Source organism: Vulpes lagopus, chromosome X (assembly GCF_018345385.1).
Source record: "Vulpes lagopus strain Blue_001 chromosome X, ASM1834538v1, whole genome shotgun sequence".
NCBI classification, from domain to species: Eukaryota; Metazoa; Chordata; class Mammalia; order Carnivora; family Canidae; genus Vulpes; species Vulpes lagopus.
Window position 1 is genome coordinate 33,248,800 of NC_054848.1, and position 22,472 is coordinate 33,271,271.

At 39.1% G+C, this 22,472-nt stretch overlaps 1 protein-coding gene across 3 annotated transcripts in view; it reads right to left on the reverse strand.

Annotated features, from left to right (window-relative positions):
* The window catches only part of RPGR (retinitis pigmentosa GTPase regulator), a 273,551-nt gene that overhangs the window by 47,558 nt on the left and 203,521 nt on the right, over positions 1–22,472 (reverse strand). Inside the window, exons 1-4 of one of the 3 annotated variants that reach the window (XM_041741611.1) lie at positions 4,338–4,587; positions 2,132–2,257; positions 1,577–1,669; positions 90–152 (exon numbers count right to left, since the gene is read on the reverse strand). In XM_041741611.1, coding sequence (XP_041597545.1) covers positions 90–152; positions 1,577–1,669; positions 2,132–2,257; positions 4,338–4,500 — 445 coding nt within the window. In that variant the 5' untranslated portion in view covers positions 4,501–4,587. Of the gene's footprint in view, positions 1–89; positions 153–1,576; positions 1,670–2,131; positions 2,258–4,337; positions 4,588–22,472 lie in introns of those variants that run through there. The other 2 variants (XM_041741609.1, XM_041741610.1) reach the window with 2 other exon arrangements.

Below are 22,472 nucleotides of genomic sequence, written 5' to 3' on the forward strand. Positions count from 1 at the left end.
TCTATTAATTTTACAAAGTCACAAACATTACTGGAGTGAGAACTCAGTCCTCAAATCAGGCAAGAAGTCATACAGATTGAATACGACACCTGTTGAAACTAGGGTGTGGTTCCTTCCACAGGCCGCAAATTTCACTTTTTCAGGTTTTAAAGCTAAAAATATAAAAAAATGACAATTAAAATATTTTATGGTTACAAAAGCAATAAATAACCCAGGTCAAATGGTAACTAAGCAGAAGTGAGATTTAAGCCTGATCCCAAAGTTGATGTTCTTAACTAATAGGCCTCAAGTTTCCAGAACTAGCCATGCATCATAATAACCAGCAGAGCTTTGGGAAAAATAGATAGCTCAGTCCGACGCCTGGAGAATCTGAGTCAGTAGGTCTGAGGTAAGGCCTAGGCATCTATTTTTAAAACCTTCACAGGTAATTAATATGTACTGAGATCCATTGTATTGTTATGCTGCCTCCTCACCAACCTGATCTATTCCCTTATCTGCTATCACCATTGTCAAGCTCACCTTTTACCTCACACAATGAAACACTACAAGTCCAATATTTATAGGCATAACCCATGTTAAAGCTCTTCATTCATTTATGTATTCAAAAAAGTTTTATAGAACATCTCCTAAATTCTTCGCACAGAAGCTGCAAAGATCACTAAGATAGAGTCCCTGGTGTCAAAGATCTCATAGTTTAGACAATCCTATTACTTCATCTATTAGATATTTGAGAGTAAAGTTTATCTGAATAAACCCAAGGTTTTAAAAAAAAACAATCCAGGGTTTAGTAGATGGTGTTTAATAAATACTTTTTGACCAAGTGGAATCCTTTGAAAATTCCATAACAATATAAATAGTGTGGATATGCTAAATTACAATGAAATTTTGAGCTGAAATTAAAATTTTGGCTAAGAAGGTATACTGCTCTTGTCACATCCCAAAGAATCTCCAACACCACTTGAGCTTAGCTGATGTTCACAAGTTACAAGCAAATAGAAGGTGTACACATAATGCCAAGAAAGCTTTGTAAAGGTTTTATACACCCTGTATTTTCTGGGACAGTCCTGATTTAAAATATTTTGTCCTGTTCTTGTAAGGACACTAGTACTAATCAACCCCCCAGTCCTGATGTCTTGTTTAGTACATCTACTCACTATACACCGTAGGCATCATGGTTCTATGTAGTTGCAGGTTTTGAACCATGATGCCCACAACTCTGAGACAAAGTTCAAACTTCTAATATATTGTATCCATTGTTCTTTGTATGTACAATAACAGTAATATTTAAGAAGGTTACCAAAGGGCAAAATAAAAGGATATTTGAATGCAATACTGAAGAATCATCAATCACTTCCTTTGTGGTCTTTGGGTTAAAATGTGATTTTTAGACCCTAACATATAAAAGTAGTTCTGAATATCACAAAAAAATAGAGTAAAAAATAGTCAATAAATATTGGAAAATAAAGAACTAAATAAAGGCTTTACTATTTCCAATATGATATTAAATAACATCACAATCAATATAAAAGTACTTTATGTAATTAAAGTATTTACAACAATAAAGAAGACCCCAAACCTTTGACACACGTTGGCTTGCTAACAGTTGATTTTGATCCTAATCCCAACTGGCCCCAGTTGTTACTGCCAAACATGTAAAGTTTATTATTTCCTGGTGGGAAGGAAAGAAACACAAGAAATTGAAGCATTTTCAACATAAAGTGATGTGAGATGAAGTCATCAGAAAGCTATAAAAAAGCTACGCTTAAAAGTTTTATTGCTTTTCTGTTTTAAACAGCTTACCTTACCTGGGGTAAAATGAATTATTTTAACTATCCATCTATACAGGTTACCGGATTCTGTTAGGTATAAAAAGTTTGTAAGATTATGCAGTAATCACTTCTGATTATATAGACATATTAAAATAAATTTATTCCAAGAAAGTAGTGTGTATAGAAAATCATATTTAAGTATATACCAAGGGGATTTAAAATTTAAAACACTCTCTTGGTGAATCAAATTGTCAAGAATTCTCTGGTAAAAGAAAGTAAAAACATTATTCTGGTAAAAGAAGTATATATTCAACACGTTTAAAACACAGCACATCTTTAATATTTAGGATTTCAATACTAACCTGTAACAACAGCAGTATGCTCATCTCCACATGAAAGAAATGTAGGTACATCATTTCTAAACCAAAATTTGCTGGGAATATTTTCAGCAAATTGAGTTTTCCCAAATGTAAACACAGCACCGGAACCTGCAAATATATGATAGTTTCTGTTTTATAACTTTTACTATGTTGTCTATTACTAAACTATTTTTTCAGTAATTTATCTCTACAGATTCCTTGTCTAATGAGAGCTTTGTTTCCACTTTGGCACTGCTTACATCCTCCTCCTACCTTAATTCAGTCTTACTCCTCAGACTTTATTCTGTTTTTATTTATGAAATCTACTAATGCACGAATGCATTATTCATTTACTGGTGTAAAGTAAAAAAAAAAAAAAAAAAGTAAAGCAGTCCTCCATTACTAAAAGTCCTGTCGTTCCCAGGTGGATCATCTGTGCCCTGGAACGGGCTGATTGATACAATCCGCGCCCTGTTAACCCTGGTTAACACCTCATGGCCTAGCCCGTGATGGAAGGCTTTTCTCCACACATGGGAACAGGACAGTATTGAGTTTCATTAGCATCATGTCAATACAGGATGTTGAGATTTAGCAATCTTAAATTAGGTCATTAAATACTACCTGATCTGAGTAGTATTCACAAGACTATTTTGTATTTTGGCTCAGTACCTTTTGGCTCAGACCAAAAATCCCTACCAATTTCCAATAACCATTTACACACACACACACACACGAGGCCAGATCTAACTTCTGAGGGAATCTCAAGGAGAATAATCACACAGAAAAAAACTAATGGATGCCATAAAGCAAACATAGGGGAACAGAAGTACTAATAATAAACGACAACGTACAAGGAGCTAGCCACTATAAAAACTGTTTGAAAACAATTGTGAGACAGGTCAGTTCAAAGTAATAATTGAGATCTGTGAGGTCAGGTTCTAGAACACACTCTGGGGTTTTCTAGAATGAATGATCTTAACTGTTTTGTCCTATTCTGGTTTCCCAGATAGCCTGCCCTGATACCCTTACCCCAAGCCAGGTTTTGGTGGCTCTGCTCTGTCCACGGTATCTATTGTGACATAGTACTGTCATTTTGTTTACTTTCTAGTATCTCTCACCAGCTGTGAACTCCAGGAGGTCAGGAATGTAATCACCTTAGAGCCAAGAGCTTGGCAGAAAACGCTACACACACACACTCGATTCTGTAATGCAGTGTTTTTTCAAATTGTTGGTCTTGATCCATTAGTGGGTCAGAAAATCAATTTAGTGGATCACGATTACCATTTTTAAAGGAATGTACTATAGAGAAGATCTGAGAGCATACCAAGCGGTTAAGAGTAAGCAGTATTTCATGAAACGTCTATTTCTGTTACACTATATACGTGGTACAAGGTCACAATGGCAAATATATTTCGGAGCTAAGGGAAAAAGTCTTAACAAGCACTGATTAATGGCTGCCTCCGTGCCCCCTTTCCCAAAGGCGTTTTCCGCTTTTTTACTCCCCGCCCCGTAGTAACGCACTCTTTACCGCATTCAGTACATGACTGGATTCTGGGGACCTCGAAGGAGGTACTTTGGGGAAGTTTATAGGGAGATAAAAACTGCCTCTGCCTCCGAGAAGCTCATCTAAAGCCTATTTTATTTTTTTCACTTAGAAATACATACATTCATTATACATTACACATGCATTTATACATACTACACAACAAATGTAAGTTTAACATACAATGAACGTACACTTATTTTTTTATTTTTTAATAATAAATTTATTTTTTATTGGTGTTCAATGTGCCAACATACAGAATAACACCCAGTGCTCATCCCGTCAAGTGCCCCCCTCAGTGCCCGTCACCCAGTCACCCCCACCCCCACCCTCCTCCCCTTCCACCACGCCTAGTTCGTTTCCCAGAGTCAGGAGTCCTTATGTTCTGTCTCCCTTTCTGGTATTTCCCACACACCTAAAGCCTATTTTAAAAGAAAGAGAAGAAACACAAGCACCCGCTTCCCTGTGCTCACCGCCCCTCCTTCCTCCCTTTCCGCTCCTCTCAGGCTTTCCCGGAGGCGCGGCCCGGAGCTCCGGACGCAGGCCGGCGGCCGCCGCCTGGGCCTGTGCCCCGACGGGGCGGCCCGGAGGCGGGACCTGGCCGCCGGCCCGCAACCCGCGGACCCTCCCTCCCGGCCCGCCGCCACCACCGCGGACGCGACTCACCGGGCATCACCTCCTCGGGTTCCCCCATGCCGAGGGCGGTGCGGGAAGCCTGCGCCTGAACCGGGAAGGTGGCAGGAGCTATTCGGTGGGGTCTATGGCAGCGCCTCAGACCCGACGCGGGTCGCGGGAGCCCCCCAGGCCCCCATCGCGACAACCCGGACATAGGTTACCACCGTGTTCCCGGAAGTCAACAAAAAGCCGCTAGGGGCAACGGAGGCGGAACATTAGGGCGCGAGGCGGGGCCGCGCCGGGGGAGGGGAACGGAGGCTGAGCGGCCGGCACGGCGCAGGCGCAGGCGTACACGCGGCGGGCGGGGCGGTAGAGGCCGCGCGCCCTCTGGTGGCCGGGAGGGGAGGAAAGGGGAGGGACGGCCACGCCGCGCAGTGGCGCTTCTGAGGGCGCGCGGCGTTGATGTCTGTGGATGTCTAGGCCCCGCGGGGACCCTGCCCTGTATGGATAATGACAAACTTCACAAATATCAGTTGCTCTCTCACTCAGGCTGTGTGACCGAGGCAAACGTCGACACATAACTAACAATACCAGTGACCGTCTATAGCTAACTGAAAGAGGGACTCTGCTAAACATTCAAAACGCACTTGGATTCCCAGCCTGTAAAGCGAGACCTTCCATATACTAGATGCTCATTAAATCTTTATCGAATGAATGAGTCCTACTGCAGTCCCCTAGCGTGGTTCATGTCACTCCCTTTTATGGATGTGGCGATTATATATAATGGAGGAGACCTGGGGTCTAGCTTATCCAGCCCAACCTATCCTTTGAATGGCCCCCTCTGTCCTCCCACAGAAGAAAGCTGAGATGTGCAATCCATCACTGACACAAAATACTTTAGAATTCATCCAGAGCTACCTTTCTACAGCCAAATGATAGTTTCCCATGCCTCATAAAACAGGCAAAAAGCCACTTTCCAGGATGAGTAAATGTATGTACATGTGGTAGTTGTGGGCATCAGCTGTAGAATCCAAGCTGGACTCAAGGACCTTGTGGGTATTAGAGCATGTTACTGACTTTCTCAGGGAGTTAGATTAAAACTGGATGAAGATATTAAACGATGCAATACACAAATAATCATTTATATGCAAAGCAAAGTGGGAGGTACTAAGAAAGTGTTTAAGGGGGAGCAATGACCTGGTATGAGAGGTTAAGAAACACCTCTCTGAAGATACATCATTAATCTAAGAACTGAAGGAGGAATTGGGAAAGGTGAGAGAGAGCTCTGGGCAGAAAGTAAATCGTGGGCAAAGGCTCATAAAGAACATAGCTCTTTCCAGGAGCTCAAAGAGGTGACACTGGCTCATGGCAAAGTGGCAGGGTGGTGGGCCTGTTAAGGATCTTGTGTTTCATCCTAAGGACAATGGGAAGCCATTAAGGGTTTTTAGGTAGTGGAGCGACAGGATCAGCTGTGTGTATTCCTGGAATCATTCTACCTGGCTGATTTGTGGGGAATAAATTGGAGCAATGGAGGAGGGTTCAGAAGTTATTGCAGATATACAGACAACCTTCACTATGGATTGCAATATGGTGTATTGGCAGATCTAGAGCAGGCAGATTTGAAAATGTCTTAGGAGATAGAGTCAACAGGAAATGCTATCTGACAATTAACTCTTAGGCAGCACAGGACTAACAAAAGGCTCTTAGAATGACAGCAAAGAAGGGCCCTAAATTATCTTGGGAAAACTTGGATATTCTTTATGAAAGCATCATAATAGTCATTATGGGGAGATAAGATTTTTTTTAAAGACTTTCTTTAGTTATGGTTAGGTTTTTTTAAAAAAAAATTTATTTTCAAAAAGAGAAAGCATGTTTTGCTGCTGAGCATTCTAGAAGGTATTGATACAACTCTACTCCCGGGTTTCCAACATAAGCAAGTAGGGGAAGGGTGGTGCCATTTACTAAGATGGGGAACAGGGAGAAAAGAGAAGGAAGGGTAGAATTAGGTAGGTGGGGTGAAGAGAACATTATGGTTCAGCCTTGAGCACACTAAGGCATCAAAGTGGGGGTGCCTGGGTGTAAATAGCCTTGGGAAAGACTTCTAGGTGAAAGACTGGAAAGTGACTATAGAACAAAAAGCAAAGAGAGTCTGGGATGAGTCTTGCTGAGGGCCAACATTTAAGAGCCCAGCAAGAGATGATGAAGCTGATAAGCAGAAAGGAGCCACAGAGGGAGAGGGAGAGTTGACCAGAACAGGGCTTCAACAGGAGGGTGTGGTCAGTTGTGTCACATGATGCTGGGAAATGAAATAAGGTGAAAATTGCCCCCTGAATTTCATGGGATCGCAGGGATCATTACTGGTACTGGAAAGAGGTGTTTGGTAGAGTGATGGAGGAAGAAACAATACTGGAGTAGTGAGTCACAGTGGGTGAGCAAAGTAAGTGAGGGTGAACACTTTAGACATTGGAGATCGACATGGGATAGGAGGAGACAGGAGACAGGATTTGAAGGAGGAAGGGAGGTAGATGGAGGCTTCTGTTAAGTTTGGAGAGACTTGAAGATGCTGAAGGGCAAAGCAAATAGGAGCGAGATACCAGATCATGCATGTGGAATTTAGAGCGTGGTACCTGGACTAGAGAGTCACATTCAACAGTGTTAGCTCTCATTAATAAGGCAGAGTCAGCTCTGCCTGATACGCTCACTGTATCAGTGTAACCCAGGCTATGCTGCATTGCAAGCAATGCTCAAATCTCAGTGGCTTAACACAAACAAAAGTGTTTTTTCTTCACTCATGCTACATGTCCAACATGGGTCAGCAGGGGAATCTGCTTTACCACACTCGGGCTGAGACTACTGATGGAGGCTCAACATCTTGTAGCTGCATCATTTGTGACTCCTGACCTCTTTGGTTACTGTGGCAGGTCTAGAGAGTGGGTGGTGGAAGCAGGAACTGAAATGTTTCAGGCCAGACGTAACATGTTTCTGCTTCTTATCACCCCTTGGCCAGATCTAGTTCTCATGCCCCTGCACACTACAGGCTGGTGGGGAAATGTGGGGGCATCCATGACATGCAGTAAGTAGTAAATATCTCCACTACCTCCCCATAGCCAGATGGTTTCTACCTGTGGAGCCACTTCCCTTGTGTTGGAGAAGGCGGGGAGTTCTAAGGTACAATTTTATGACTCTCGGATGTAGTCCTGTGCTCTTGCTGTGAGTGCCCCCTGCCTAGCTGGCTAACCTCAGGAAATCATGTTGATATAGAGAAGTCATCACATGTCTGACAACATGCACAACTCTTGGCAATTTCCCCTATTAATTCTAGTTGTTTTTCATTTCTGGGGCATTCTGTGTCAACTTAAAAATAGAGGCATGTACAAACAAGGAAGACATTTGATGGATTATGCTTTCTTGCTGAACTAGTTCCTTTCTTGGCAGCATTCAACAAAAACCTCCAAGGCTTGCATTTTAAATTGCATTACAATGCAGCTGCCAATACTGTTCATTTCTTGGGAATCTGATAAACAGGTGTATCTCCACTTTGAAAACCCCACTATGAACTCCCACAAACATCCACATTTACAAATCTGATTCTTTTTCTTATATTTAAGGTTTATTTACGTATTTAACTGAGAGAGCAAGAGAGTGCACGTACATGCTGGGGGGTGGGGGGAGACAGAAGGAGAGAGAATCTTTTTTTTTTTTCTTTTTTAGAGAGAGAGAGACAAAGATAGTGACAGACATAGCAAGAGAGAGCACAAGCGGGAAGGAGAGGGAGAAGCAGACTCCCTGCCCATCCCAGGACCCTGGAATCATGGCCTGAACTGAAGGTAGATGCTTAACCGACTGAGTCACCCAGGCATCCCAGGGAGAGAGAATCTTAAGCAGACTCCATGCTGAGCATGGAACCCAATGCGGGGCTCAATTTCATGACCCTGAGATCAACAAATCAGATTCTAATAGCTTCTTTGATTTCTGAGATTTTGTGGTGCAGCTCCAGGATATATGAACTGTATTACACATAGGTCCAAAGCCAGGGAATTTCATCTATAAAAAAGCAGCAGAAGGCAGGTGGGGACTACTATGCTATTACCCAGGAAGGAAAGTTTGCACTTTTCTTAATCATTTAATCCAAATCATCTAGTGGTCTTGTTAAAATTCAGACTCTGATTTAGTAGATCTCAGGTGGGTCCTAGGAATGTGCATTTTTAACAAATTCCCAGGTGATGCTAATGCTCTTGATCCATGGATCACACTTTACGTAGCAAGAGTTTAACTCACAGAAAAGCCTATGAAGTACTTTATAGAAGCAATAAATGAACAGGTTGGTAAATGTGACTATAAATCATTTGTTGGATAAAGTATCTAGTATTCAGAATATGTATAGAATACTAATGAACCAATAAGAAAAAGACAAAAATATAAGAAATATAAAATAATCAAAAGATATTGCATTCACAGAGATAAAAATCCAAATGGCCAATAAACATATAAAAAGAGATTTAACCTTATTGGAATAAGGAAAATGCAAAATAAGTAATAATGAGATAACATTTTATACCCATATTACTGTAAAAAAATATTATTAACTTTGAGTGTGTTTGAGTATTTAGGAATATAGGAAGCTTGCTAGTGAGAATGCAAATTAGTAAAATACCATTATTTAAATAATTTGCAGAAACAAAATAAAGCTGAACAGGTAACCGTGCCCAAAGGGTCATACATAAGGTTGTTCACAGCAGCACTGTTTATCCTAGAAAAAAGTAGAAATAACCTTAATATCCAGTAGAGGAATGGAAAGACTGTTTATTCACATGGGAATTAATATTGTATAGCAGTTGTAACAAATGAACCAATTCTACATATATGGACATGAAGAATTCTCAGAAATGTAATGTTGAGAAAAATAAAATTACAAAATTATATGCACTATATGATGCTATTTTGTTGAAAATCATTTAAACATGAAAAATAGGATATTTGTATGGGCCTCTGGGTGGCTCAGTTGATTAAGTGTCTTTCTTTGGCTCAGGTCATCATCCTGGGGTCCTGGGATCAAGCCCCAAGTTGGGCTCCCTGCAGCGGGGAATCTGCTTCTCCCTCTGCCTCTCCCCCTCCCCATGCTCTCTCTCAAATAAATAAATGAAGTCTTTAAAAAAATTAAAAAGAACAGAGATCTAAAGCAAATATGCAAAACGTGAACATCTTCTCAATCAGAGTGGTGGATATGTGAATGACTTATATTATTTTCTGTACCTAAATGCACAATTGAAATGTTTTTAATTGGAAAAAAAACAATTTTGGGGTGCCTGGGTGGCTCAGTTAAGCATCTTTCTTTGGCTCAAGTCATGATCCCAAGGTCCTGGGAGTGAGCCCCATGTCAGGCTCCCTGCTCAGTGAGGTGCCTCCTTCTCCCTTTCCCTCTGCTGCTCCCCCTGCTTGTGCTCTCTTTCTCTAATAAATAAATAAAATCTTTAAAAAAATAAGAAAACAATTTTCTTTTTAAGTCTACTTGATTGGACATAACCTAAATAAAATAAATGCAGCCAGTTAAGTGTATACTTTGATGAGCTTTGCCAGAGGTTTATACCATTACACCATGTGACCACCACCCTAAGCTAGATAAACATTTCCCCCTCCCATTCCCACCTCCTAGGAAAAAAAACTCATTCTGATTTTTCATTAATCATAGATTAGTATTACCTTTTGTATAATTTCTTTCATGTCTAGTTTCTTCTTCTCAACATAGTGTTTTTGAAATGATTTCATGTTGTGTGTGTCAGTGATTTGATGTTTTTATGGATAGGCCTTAATTTATTTATCCATTTACCTGTTGATGGACCTTTGGATAATTTTCGGGTTAGGGCACTCATAAATAAAGCTGTTACAGCTATTCACAGGTTTTTTGTGGACAAATGCTCAAACATCTTCTGGGTAGATATTTAGTGTCTGTTGTCAGTTTTATATATTGTGAATATTTTCTCCCATCCTATGGCTTGCTTTTTCCAAATCTTAAAGAGGAGAAAAGGAAATAAATAAATAAAAAGAACCCAACCAAGAAAAAAATCAATGAACAAAAATAGTTTTTTTTTACAAAAATAGTTTATACAAAAAAATTTTAACTTTAAACATTTGAAAAGACAATGAACCCTACTATTAAAAGTCCAAAGAAAGCCATAAAATTCATTTTTTTCCTATTAAACTAGCAAAGATGAAAAGTATTGCCAGGATATAGTCAGTAGGAGAATAAGCACATTTATTCAGTTTGTGGGAATTCAAAAAAAATATGATCTTTTCGAAAGGTCATTGGGTAATATAAATTACATTTTTTTAAAAAAAAGGTCTATCATTCTTATTTATCATAACCATTTCTATAGATATAAATTCTCTCAGAGCTTTTTCCTATAGAAATATAGAAATTTGCACAAAGAATATGGGCAAGGATGTTACTGAAGCATTGTTTGTTACAGTAAAAAAGAAAACAAAGACAACTAAATGACTTCAATAAGCTTGCTACGAATGAGCACATTTTTGGACTTCCATATGATGGGATACTATGCAATCACAAAATTCAATATAATAGTTTTATGTGGGGCAGCCCAGGTGGCTCAGGGATTGAGCGTCTGTCTTCGGCCCAGGGTGTGATCCTGGAGACCCGGGATCCTGTCCCTGTCGGGCTCCCTGCATGGAGCCTGCTTCTCCCTCTGCCTGTGTCTCTGCCTCTCTCTCTGTGTGCCTCTCATTAATAAATAAATAAAATCTTAAAAAAAGAGTAATAGTTTTATGTGACCTTAAATGGACAATATCTAAGATCAAATTTTAAGTGATAAAAACACATTGCAAAATAATATGCAGAGAATTACCTCATTTCATAAAAACTATATTAACATATATGCATATATGGATAGGTGTGAAAAACACATAGGTAAAAATCTGGAGCAACATTTACTACACTATTTAGTAGTAGTTCCCTCTGGGGTTTGGAATTAAAGAGGCCTTCTAATTTCTAAGTCATACATATCTATACAGTTTTAATTTTTTTTACAATTAATTTACTTTTCAATCAAAACAAAAGAGTTCAAAATAAAAAATAAGAAATCAAACCACTAATAGAAGTTGTCAATTATAATAGCTAATATTTAATGAGCATTTACTATATATGGCAGGCACAGTTCTAAGTTCTTTACCTACATTATCTTAGTGAATCCTCACAATACTCTCTGGGGTATATTTTACTGAGTCTCCTCATTTTATAGATAAAGACACTGTGGTACAGAGAGGTTAAGTAACTAGCTCTAGGTCAAACAGTTAGTAAGAGGTAGAGCCAAGATTTGAACCCATATCTGTCTGGCTACAGAACCCTAGCTCTCAGGACCATGCTATTTGCCTATTAAGGAAAAATTAAAACATGTCAGGAAGGAAAAAATATCTTAGTTCATACCAATCCTCAACTGGCCATCATCCACTGATTATTGTACAAGTTTTGAGCATAAAGTAGTAACGATTATATCCCTTTATTGGTTTTATTGTATAGCACATACCTTATTGAAGCCTTTTACCAACATTATCCCTTTAAACGTATGTTCAGAAAGATCTAGCTTCAAAATATATCTGTGAGCTTAGCATAATACCCTCTGGGTCCATCCATGTTGTCACAAGTGGCAAGATCTCATCATTTGTATGGCTGCATAATATCTAGTGAGTGAGTGAGTGAGTGTGTGTGTGTGTGTTATCTTCTTTATTCATTCATCTATTGATGAACACTTAAGTTGCTTCCATATCTTGGCTATTGTAAATAATGCCGCAATAAACATATACCTTTTTGAATTAGTGTTTATGAAAACACACAAAATTAGTGTTTATGAAAACACAATTCTTTGGGTAAATACCCAATAGTGAAATTATTGGATCATATGTTATTTCTATTTTTAATTATCAGATTGAGAGACAAATACCATATGATTTCACTCATATGTGGAATCTAAAAAAACAAAACAAATGAATAAACAAACAAAAAGCAGAACCAGATCTATAAATACAGAGAACAGCCTGATGGTTGTCAGAGGGACGAGTGACGGGGGGATGGGCAAAATGGTTGAAGGGGAGTGGGAGGTATAAGCTTCCAGTTATGAAATGAATAAGTCATGGGAATAAAAGGTACTTCATAGGGAATACAGTCAATGATATTGTAATAGTGTATGGTGACAGATGGCGGCTATACTTGTGGTGAGCATAGATAGCATAGTGTATACGCTTGTCAAATTCATCTTAAACTAACATAACATCGTGTGCCAACTATGCTCAAATAAAAGGATATATGTATATGAATATAATACCTGCAAGCTCATTATGTCTCATCACTTCCACTATCACTTCCCTATCCCAAGACACCATCACCTCTCACCTGGACCATTGCCAGCACTTCTTAATTTCTGTCCCTGCTTCCATCCTAACAAGCATTCACAACTCAGGAGTCAGAAGGATCTTTTTAAGAGCATGATATGCCTTCCTTTTTCTTAAGACCCTCTAATGGCCTCCCTGTTCACTGAAAATAAAAACCATAGTCCTAACAGTAGTCTATATCATCTGGCTTTCTACCTCACTGAGCTCATCTCTCACCCCAAACCTGCAGCAAGGAATTTTTAAATCACTTTACAGATGTTAATGATCTGTAAGTGATTCTATTAGCAAATATTGAACCAGGAACCAAACCTAGTTTTATTTGACACTGATGATTGGACTCTCTATAATATACACCATGCTCTAATAAAATGGTTAATTTTTTGCAGTAAAATGACCATTACTTTTGCTAGACATAACTTAGACAGCCAAATGAGACATTTCCCCTCCTTTGGGAGGTCACTTAGTCTAGCATCACTGAAATTGTTGAGAACGTACTTTGTCTTGGAAGAAACTCCAGAACTTGAGATATGTGTCTATAACAAGCTATAGAAATGTAAATCCTTAATCTTTGCATTTATATTAGATTTTAGAAATTAGATTTGTTTTGAAAAATAATTTGAAACTTAAGTTGATGTAAAGTCTAAAAGTTTTTCAGGAAGCAAAATATCCCCTGAGGTGATAAAGTGTGACTATTAAAAAATGGATCTGATGATCTCAGGTGGCTTACAAACTAATTGAGGAGCCAGTTCCTAAAGAAGAGCTGTAAGGGAAATATGGCAGTAGTTGTGTGACAAGGCACTTTCCTGGGTGATGACTTTGAAGGATCACGCAATGTGATGATAATGCCTAGGATTATTATGCTCTTATTTTTTTCCCAGATATTGGTCAAAGCACTCTATGTGTTAATTATTTAAATCTGCCTATTTTAGAAGAGAAAATTGAGGTACAGAGAGCTTAAGTTATCCAATGTCTCTTGGCTAAAACATGGTAGCTGAGGTTTGAACACATGCGGTCAGTCTAGTCCAGAATCTTAGCTCCTAACAGCTACAGTATACTGCGTTTTGAAAGAGTACAGAGCAGTGGTCTTCAAAATTTTTAGATCACACGTCATTTACAATCAACAAGAAGTTAGAAGATATAAAAATAAAAGCTCATTCATGTGGCCCATGTCAATCAGTTTTCCTGGGTATATATTTAATACTTGTGGCTATCAGCTGGTGTACAGAATCAGTGAGTAATTTGAGGAATGAGGCTCAGAAAAGGTAAAGACAAAGATCAAGGAAAACTACCCAGCAGAAGCAATATATGGGTATTTACATATTTGCAGGTACTATTGTACTAACATATTACGTATATTGTAAAACATACACAAAAAGATTTCAAATAGTCTGATAAAAATTAAAATAACTGGAAGTTCTAACATTTGCTTTGCTCTACCAGAATGGATTGTCTGAAGCATTCCCCAGAGGGCACAAGCCTCAATTTTGAGAATAGACTTGGAATAGCATGGCTTTGAATTGTGGCTTTACCACTTGTTATGTGAGTAATCTGGGAAAGTTGCTAACACTGTGCCTCTGATTCTCCACCTGTTAAATCAGGAGAATAACTACTAATTTGCAAGACTGTATGGTTTAAATGAGATTATGTGTACAAAATCTGTGATGCCTGGCTTTCAGTAAGCTCTTCACATATTATTTACTTTCTCCCATGACTTTAATTCCCAGTTTTTGTTTCATGGTCCATGTTTTTAGAATTTCATTACTTTGTACATACTCTTATAATGAAGCTGGAGGCAGCCCTGCAGTTAGACGTGGTGCATCTAGATGGAGCTAGATTAATAGCTTTTTCGTGCTGCATCATTCTAAATATGGTGCAGCTGTGTCTCTCTCTGACAGTGAAGAAAACTGTAGAGGAAACATGTGGAAGAACCCATGTGCATTTTCCTTTGTGTAAAACACCATAGGAATTGGGAGAGAGGGAGGGAGGACTTAATGACTGTCCAGACACTTAAAAATGAACGGCCTAACTATTCAGCAATTGTATGTCTGTGAACAGAAGCTTCCTTTTACATTAACTGTTAGTCATTGCCCTTTATGATTGGGGGTCAGGTTTGAAGGCTCAGTGGATTTTGAGCTATTTTTATGTATGACTTTCCATGGGTGACTTTTTCCTAAGAGTTCCTTGGCTACATTCAGTCGCATTTATTACCATTCACTGAAAGTTTCACCTTTGACCCCAACTCTGGGCTTTTATTCCCTCTTTATCTTCTTGTCAGAATACTAAGTCTGTTGGGTTTCTTTGGCACAAAGTTAACCAGAAAATGAAGAAGGCATATCAGTCAGGTTTCTGATGAAAAGATGACACCCTCCTATTAGGATAACTGGAGAAGGGTTTATTTACAAAAGAACTAATTTCAAAGGGTTGGAATGGGGTTGGGGCAACCAAAAGGCATAGTGCAAGGACCCAGGGCTGACAGTTTTGGCCCCAAAAGGCAAAGAGATGGTGAGCTTATTAGAACTTGGAAGGAGAGAGAGTTGTATAGAGTAGCCACCTTGGGAGGAACAGTGAATTTCTGTTGAGGAATAGCCAATCCAAGATGACCTCAGGCAAAACCAAAAGGATAATTATTTTTATTTCACTCTACTCCCTCCTTCTATTCTCCAGCTCAGGTTCCAATAGCCAAATTTGATGTAGCCCGTGCAAATCAACTTTCCTGGGTGGATATCTAGCACTCGAGGCTATCAACCTGTACAGAGAATCAGGGGGAAGATTGAGTAATAGGACTTATAAACAAAGGCATGGATCAAGGAAAGCTATCCAGCAAGAGCAATTGGGCTAGGACACCACTGCTAGACAAAGCAGATTGGGTGAGGACACTCAGACAAAGCCACTGCTTTCACTGAGCTTCTAATCTCATTGCCCCTTCGTCTTTTGGTCACATTCTTGTGAGCAAAGTCCTCAGTGGAAGCATCCAATTGGCTGGGGCTAGTTCACCTACTATTTCGCCCTCTTTGCCAAGGGGAGAGAAGACAAGGAATATTGCTCCTTTAGCTTCCTTGATGGGAACTGGGCTGCTGCCTTCTTTCAAAATTCACACATTTGGGGATTTCTAGAAATTTGGAAAGAGCTCAGAAACAGGACAATTCTGTCTCCTCTTAAAAAAAGACAAATCTCCATTAACAAATGACCTCCTAGATATCCTTTATTAATCTGCATCAGTAAGACTATCAGCAAGAGTACAGAGATTTGATTTTTATTTCCAGTTCTCTTCTCTTTCTCTCTCTCATTTCCTTCCTTCCCCTATTTCCTGATTTTAGGAAGTTCCCTTTATGTCTCTAGATCTTTACATAAGAGAGAAGGAATAAGATTTTTAAATCTAGTTGAGGGCTCAAATGTTAGGCAGCCAAAAAATATGTATTAGCCCACCCAATAGAATGCCCAAATCAGTGTTTTCCTGATAGAACACCTAAACCTCTTGGGCTGTTAATACCTAAACTTCATTGAACATATATTTCTCTCAATACAATGTTGGTGTTTTTCAGCTGCTATTCATATAGGAAACACTTGCCTCTAGTCTTTATTCTTGTCCCTTTCATGTCCCTAATCATCTGGCCAAACCATTAACAACTGTTTATGAATTCCTATAAATCAATGCCTCAGGGCTTTCCCTCCAGGTAAAATGCCCGTCAAGGTATAGTACTTGAAGTTTTGCCCACTGGGAGTATTTCCCTTTTTTACTCCTTGGACTCAATATAGCTGCCCAATCTACAGTGAGTCTTGAACTGTTGGATCCAGACCAACCCCAAATTACATTTATCATCCTTGATCAAGTATTCTTTTACTCTATCTAGTCCCATACACACTTTACAGAGGTTTTTTTTTTTCAATATAAAATAGAAATCCAGGAGTTCTTTGTTATCCTTGGCTTCTGACTTTGTCATTGCCACCCCCTACCAGAATTATGATGAGATCTGATAATCTTGGTAATTGGTGTGGGGAGGATGAAGAGAATTGCCTTCATCTTACAAGGTAACTCCTTTCAGTAAAAGATCATCTTCAATCAAGGGAACAACAGGGTCACTAGACAAGGTAGGAGACATTTCTAGAGCTGGCAAGGGAGAGTCAATGAGAACCAAAGGTTCAGCATGCTCATGGTTCTCTAAATCCTCTCATATATTTCCATGTGAATTTTCCAGCTTTCCGTCTAATCCAGATAATGCCACAATATGCACCTATGAAACCCAGAGCTGTGAATACCGCTGGTACTGTAATTCATCAGCACATAGGATCAAACCAAAGTCTGAGTTTATCTTTGACCATCTCAGATCTGTTGAGGCAGATGACTTTTTTCACCACTATGTTATTCATTATAAGAACCATCTACCTCATTGGCTGTCATTGAACTCCTCATACTTTTCACACACTTCTCCTCAAATTGTACTCTCAACCAGCATTCCAGGTGACCATAAGCAATTGTTGTTTAATCCACTGTTTTGCTACTGTATTTCGAAGGGGAGATTTTAATATCAGTCAATCAGCCTGATTTCATCACTTCTCCCTGAGGATTAGTTGTCTGCAGCTCACTTTGTGGTACCAATTTCTGAATCAGCTAGAGTTCTTGCAGGGAAGTGGGGCAGAGGATTAGTGGGAAATCATCAAAAAACCCATAGAATTAACAGAGGGTCTGGAGAGGAATGCTTAGGCAAAGCGGGGAGACTAGCGAGGTGAGGCAGCCAGAGATTGGGTGAGGATGTTGCTCCTGACTTCAATGTAGCCCACAGCTACCACTGGGCCTTAGTCACTATGGCAAGGGAGTGTTAGCCACTGGACACAGCCAGAAATGCTGGTAGATCATGGCATTGTAAATCTCATCTCCCTGGCTCTTTTCTTCATTCCTTCAAGATTCAAAGCCCCAGGTGAGAATGTCTGCTAAATTATGTGTCCACGACCTGGCTCTGCAGGGAGAGGGAGGAAGGGAAGAGTTTTACATGAACACTTTACACTAAGATTCACACAATGAGAATTAGAGGGGGTTTCCAATGCTGGGCAGAGAAGACCCTTCCTTTTCTGTTAATCAGTAACGGAAAGAGCTTTCCCTAGCAATCGAGAAGCCACTTTCTATTTCTTGCTTCCTCACTTGCTTTTTCTCTCTTTCTCCCTCCTTAAACTGACTTTGAGAAAGTCACTGTACTTCCCTGGTCCTTTGGAAAGGGCAATTTAATCCAAAGAGTTGGATTAAGATATTCAGGGTCCATCTATGTCTAATACTCTATGATCTCAGACCTCTCAAAATCTAGTAAAGAAGATACTATGTTTGCATTAAACATTTAATAAATGCATCATCTAAAATCTTTCCTTTTGTCTAATGAGTAGTTCTAAATGGTCAGTTTGACCCAGTTTCTCATTGTCTATGAAACTTCTACATATATCAGCAAGTCATAATATTTGTGGAATTCCTCCTATGACATTAGATATTGAAGCACTCTAATCTTACTTGCCTTTTGACATTTCATGTTAATTTTAATAGCTTTCCCAGTATCCCTCATCCAAGTTAAGAGGATATAAAAATCAAGGTGAACCTTGGGAGAACAGTGATAAAGGAAGTTAATATTCCAAGAGGCCTTAGGGTCTTATCAAGGTTGATACATCAGTTTTACTTTAAATCTCTTATCTATCTAATTATTTCACCACTTTGATTAAATGAAGCCAAAATTGGTATTGATGAAAAGAGAAAGCACAATCAAAGAAGCAGATAAGCAAATAATTGAACCTAAATAACTTTTAATTATACTTACTTAATAGAATTAAGGAAGAGTGTCAGGTGCCAATATTACTTTGTTAAATAAAGGGGTAGTGTTGGGATTAAAAAGAAAAAAATGGCACAGAATGTTCTGAAAATTGTGGTCAATTTCAAAATTTTCAAACATTTTTGTATGAATTGGGTTCCAAAACAACCCTGAATCCTGGGTGGTGAGTATGTCCAGACTCTCTAATGGAAACCCAATTCTTTGGATCCTTCGCTATGTCTTAGTCATTTGTAGAATCATATTAAAGTTCCCAGGCTTCCCCAAACCCAAAGAAATAGAGGGCCTTCCAGGTATGGCAGTTACACCTAGCTTCAAAGTGTTGTCCCATTTGGAATTACAATAGGAAAACTAGCAAATAGCTTTCACTTTAAGTTGATCAAACAGTTTCTTCTAAACTCAATAATGCATTTACTCTTTGCCCCCTACCTAACCTAAGGTTACCTGAACTATTTATCCTCTGTGTCCAATGTCCAGCTGTTATGACGCATGGTGCATAAAAACACCTGGTAGTGATATAAATTAACTCATATGAGACATGAGAGGTGAGTGGCACATTCATTGCAGAAAAAGAGCTTGTGGGTAGGGGAAGAGTCAGTCATGTCATTGGAAACTGAAGGTGATCATGATGCAGTATTCTCATATCAACTTTGCAAAATGTATTACTGATGTCTCCAGACTTTTGTGTTCAATTGATTAGGGACACCTACTTTAGAAAATTGACTGGACTGTATCATGTCCCTCGTTGCTTTGAACAGGCAGACAATAATTATAAATTTTAACTGGCAAAAAGAGTAGTGGCCATGGAAGCAAAAAAGATTTTATGATCTGTTTTTATTACACTGTTTCATTAGACTGGAAAGCAACACTGGCTGTTGGCATTTACAGAGTCCTTTGTATTTTCAAAGTGCTTAATCATTAATTACTTTATCTTACGTCCATCTCAAATGGGATAGGTTGGTTAGCACAGCAGGGTTATAGACTGAAAATACTATCAGGCAGTAAAAGATTAGAAACATGAAAATTTAGTTGAAGTACTGAGAGAGAACAAAGTCCCTGGTTTTCCCATCATTTAGGGGGAGAAGGAAAAGAGAAAATAAAACACATCATAGGTCCTCACTGAGAAACACTGGTTTGGTTTCTTTCTTATTTTTATTATCTTAGAGGACAAGGGTGAAAAAAAAAAAGCACAACATCTCTCTTTTATTTTGAGGGAAGTGACTGTCATAAACCAACAATGGGGTAGGGTACAGGGCCTCTCATCACATGTTCTGGTGCCAGTAACTACTAAAAGCTAACATAAAAATTTATTGAACACTGAGCTAGGTACACTACTGCAGGATGATACATTGTAGCATAGAGTATAGAGTACTGCTATAGTACTCAGTATCCATTAATCACATTTCATCTTCACAAGAAAGTCATGAGTATCAGTGCCACCATTAACAGAGGAAGGAACAAGTTTAGAGAGGCTAAGGAATTTGCTCACAATAAATAGCTCTTCTACTGTAACTGACTCTAAAATTTCTAGATTAATTATCTTTGTATGGCTTCCCAGATGATTTGCTTATTTCTTAATGGTAATACACTGGGTAACAGTAGAGGATGACCTGGGAATCCATTAACTCCTTGGTTCTTTGGAAGAAAGGATGTTGAACTTCAGGTGAAGAATTCTGGAAGATGGAATTGGTCATTGTGAGTGCCTAATCCTTGTGACCCAGATTCCAAATAGTCAACAAAGCTCTAGGAAAAGGGCTTGTTGCTCTCTTGCTTTAGAGACAAGATTCTCACAGTTTATATTCTGGACCCTGGTTAGGTCCCATATTTATAGGCTACAGAATTACTACCAGTAGAGCAGTCTTAAAAGAAGAAGGCTATGTTTAGCTAGTCACTTAAGGTCACTTAAGGTTAGGGCAGAGCCCTTACTTAGAAGATGTGGTCAAATAAAACAATTATGAGTAGATAAAGAGGACTTTGCAGGTAGTGCCTAGAGAGAGGCACCAGCCACAAAGAGGATTATAGCTTTCATCACGAGCCAGAAAAAGGTGGGGAAGGCATTCACCAAACAGTGATTTTTCTTTTTTCCTTTTTAAAAAATTACCCTTTACTTATCTTTACTTTTTTCTTTTTATTTCTTTCCTATTTATTTGATTTTTTTTTTTACAAACCCTTATGTCAAGGGCTAACTTTCAATAAATCACAGTGAGAGAGCTGCTCTGCTATGTACGAAACCCTGACATAGAAGATCGTCTACAAATGGTTTAGCACCAGGTTCCCTCAACAAACAGTGATTTTTGAGGACATTCAGGATATGTGTCCTGGGCTCAGGGTCCATGGCAATGGAAATTACTTTTGGGACAGTGCTTCTAGACCAAGTGCTGGGCAGCAGGAAGCAATGCCAATAGCATCACAGGGCCCACACATCACTCAAACTCTAGAAGTATCTGGCAGTCCTAGGGAGCATCAGATATTATTGTTGAGGCCCCTGGTGAGCTTTGAGCCTCTGTGATTTCCCTGTTTACTTAATGCCTGATAGCCTTTGGCCTGCTAATCTCCTTTATGCACAGATTGACTCTATGCTTCCAAGGGGAGGAATTGGAATCAGCCTATTGGAAAAGAGATGACTCTAGGATTCTGGGTGGGAGTTAAAGCAAATAAAAGGGCACCTATAAAAGATAACCTCACCTTTTGCATCTCATCTGCCTCTGAGACTAGGGTTGGATCATTAACCATATTTACTTGCCCTTTTCCTACCTCATAAATTGTGTGTGTGCATTTCCTAATACTGCCTTCTAATTCTAGAATTTACCAGATCACAAAACAAAGAACACCAGGTAGGAAAACTTGAGATTTCTATCCCTATCTAAGCTCTGAAAAATTCTAGGTCCTGCTTAAAATCACCAACTGCCAGAGTAAATGATTAACAGAAGAGTGACTTCAATGGAAATGTGTTTTTATGATGAGAGAAAAAAGAGATTACACTTGAATTTGATAATCAGCATTTCACGCTCTGATTCAGAATTTCAGTTTTCATATAAGACTGTCCACCTTCTTCAAATGCCTCAATTGAAAGGATATGGTGGGAAAAGAGGTGGAGAGGGGATCAGAGATAATCTTCCCTGATTTCACAATTTCCCCTAGGGCCTGCATGTTTGAACAAATACTTAGCAGTGATGCAGCAAGAGCAAGAAAACACCCCTGAATCAATATTTTGACAAAGTCCTATTACTATCTGTTAATTAAAAAGTAATTTTCAAATTCTCTGTAAAGCAGGGGCTCTGTGGGTGACATACATACAAGAGATAAAAACAGTAGCCAGCTGATGGGTGATTTATTTCATAATCATATCTCTAATTTATTTTATATTGTCAATTCCCATGCATTTCCAAGCCACATAAAAATACATTCTTACAATAGGATACAGCTTTACAGTTCACAATGCATTCCAGGGACATTGACATAAAAGGATTTTCTTTGATTCTTCAGCAAATTGGATATGACCTAGGACACAGAAGGCTTTTAAGGAAAGGGAAATTGGATACCTATATGCCCCTCCCCCAAACCCTCAACCAAAACTTCATACCTTAGACAAAACTTAATTCAGATTGGATCATAGGGATAAATGTAATTTGTAAGGTTATAAAACTTTCAGAAGACAGGAGAAAATCTTTGTGATCTTGGCTTAGGCAAAGAGCTCATAGAGCATTGACAGCATAGTCTATAGAAAGAAAAAATGGTTAAGTTGAACTTGATCAAAATGTAAAACTGTAAAAAAAATGTAAAACTGTAAAAAGACACTATACAAGAGAATGAAAAGACAAGCTGCAGACTGGGAGAAAATATGTGCAAATCATATACCCAATAAAGATCTTATATCAAGGGACGCCTGGGTGGCTCAGTGGTTAAGCATCCGCCTTAGGCTCAGGGTGTGATCCTGGAGTCCCAGGACTGAGTCCCACATTGGGCTCCCTGAATGGAGCCT